At 62.8% G+C, this 1,481-nt stretch overlaps 1 protein-coding gene across 1 annotated transcript in view; it reads right to left on the bottom strand.

Annotated features, from left to right (window-relative positions):
• The window catches only part of Osbpl7 (oxysterol binding protein like 7), a 26,214-nt gene that overhangs the window by 18,097 nt on the left and 6,636 nt on the right, over positions 1-1,481 (bottom strand). The window contains exon 16 of the mRNA XM_010620300.1: positions 1,276-1,476. Within this exon, the coding sequence (XP_010618602.1) occupies positions 1,276-1,476 (201 nt within the window). The remainder of the gene's footprint in view (positions 1-1,275; positions 1,477-1,481) is intronic.

Here is a 1,481-nt window from a genome sequence, read left to right as displayed (position 1 = left end):
CAGAACAGAGGCGCTCTCTGGAGGTGTCCCCGAGAGCCCGCGGTACCTCACTCCCTCTGTGAGCCGGGCCAGCGAGAGCTCGGGTCTCTTCCCTTCGTCCTTGGACACCCCCCCCCGAGGTCCCCTGGATTCCCCTTCTTCCTCCCCTGGGACCCCCCAGCCCTGCTCAGGCCATCCAGTCCCCACAGCTGTGCCCGTGCCCCCCCAACGCTGCCCCGCCCGAGGATCCCTCACCCCTCCCTGAAAGCCGCTCACACCTGGGAAACGCTCAGCGCCAGAAACACCACAGCCCCAGCCTGCCCTCCTGCCTCTCTCCCAGTCCTGTCACCCATGGTTCCCACAAGACTTCCAGGTCCCCAACCGCTCTGGACTGGAAATTTCCCCCAACTTTTCAAAAGTGCTTAAAATCCAAGCCAGCGAACGGCCTCAGCCCTTCACCTTCCCTCCAGTGGCCACTCCTTCCTTCGTGGTCAGTTTTCGGAAACGGGCAAGGTTTTCTGTTTTAAAAGCCCTGCCCGTCTCCCCTGTGATCCACCCGTTCTTACCCTGAAACCTGCCTTGCTCAGGAAGCCAGTGACGCCCCGGGTCCCACCGACCACGGCTGTGCTGCCGACACCCAGCCCACAGCCTCCTGCACATCTCCCAGAGGAAAGCCAGCCACACAGCCCTTTCTCCTTGACTCAGTTTCCCCCCGTATGTGCTCCATCCTGGGCCCCTCCACTGACCACAGAATCCTCCAGACCGCTCCCTCTCACTGGCCACGCCCAGGCCCTCCAGTGAGGATCCTGCGGCCACTGAGTCCAGCAAGGACGGCACAGCACCTCAGGGTGGGCGCCATCGGCTCTCCTGGTGGCCTGCACCAGCCACCACGATTACAAAGTGCAGTTCAGAGCTTTGGGGTTGGGTTTTTTTTTTTTCTTTCGAGACAATCTCACTAGCCTAGGCTGGCCTTGACCTCAAGGCGGTCCTCCTTCCTCAGCCTCCTGAGTGCTGGGATGACATCTGCCTGTAGGATTTTGAAACAAAACCCCATATCCCCCTTCCCTTCTCCTAGGCTCTTCAGAGTCTGGACTGCCTGTCTTCCATTCCCATCTCGAAGCTTTCCGTTGTGCCCCACCCTGGAATATCCCAACGCTCCCAGCTCCCCCCGGTTAACTCTTCCTTCCGGAGCCGGCCCAAGGGCGCCCCCTAGAGCAGCTTCCTGGTGTGGCCTCCAGACTCGGGCCTCTTCTAGCCCTCCAGGCTGCATCTGCAGCGGGACCCTCCCCGGTGCACCTGCTCGCTGATGAAGCGGAAGCCGCGGTCGGGCCGCTCACACTCATAGGTCTCCCCGAGGACCGGGTTGAAGGGCTTGCAGCCAGCGCGGTGGTAGGTGGAGCAGTAGGCCGAGACAGCGAAGGCCGCGACGTACACCTGCGAGGGGAGGAGCACGCTGGGCGAGCTGGGCAGGGGCTGCCGCCCCCCCAGGCAGCGAGGTGCCG

Source organism: Fukomys damarensis, unplaced genomic scaffold (assembly GCF_012274545.1).
Source record: "Fukomys damarensis isolate Sample0158 unplaced genomic scaffold, DMR_v1.0_HiC HiC_scaffold_13, whole genome shotgun sequence".
Taxonomy (NCBI): domain Eukaryota; kingdom Metazoa; phylum Chordata; class Mammalia; order Rodentia; family Bathyergidae; genus Fukomys; species Fukomys damarensis.
Note: the sequence above shows the minus strand (reverse complement) of the source record. Positions and strands in the feature narration are given on the sequence as shown.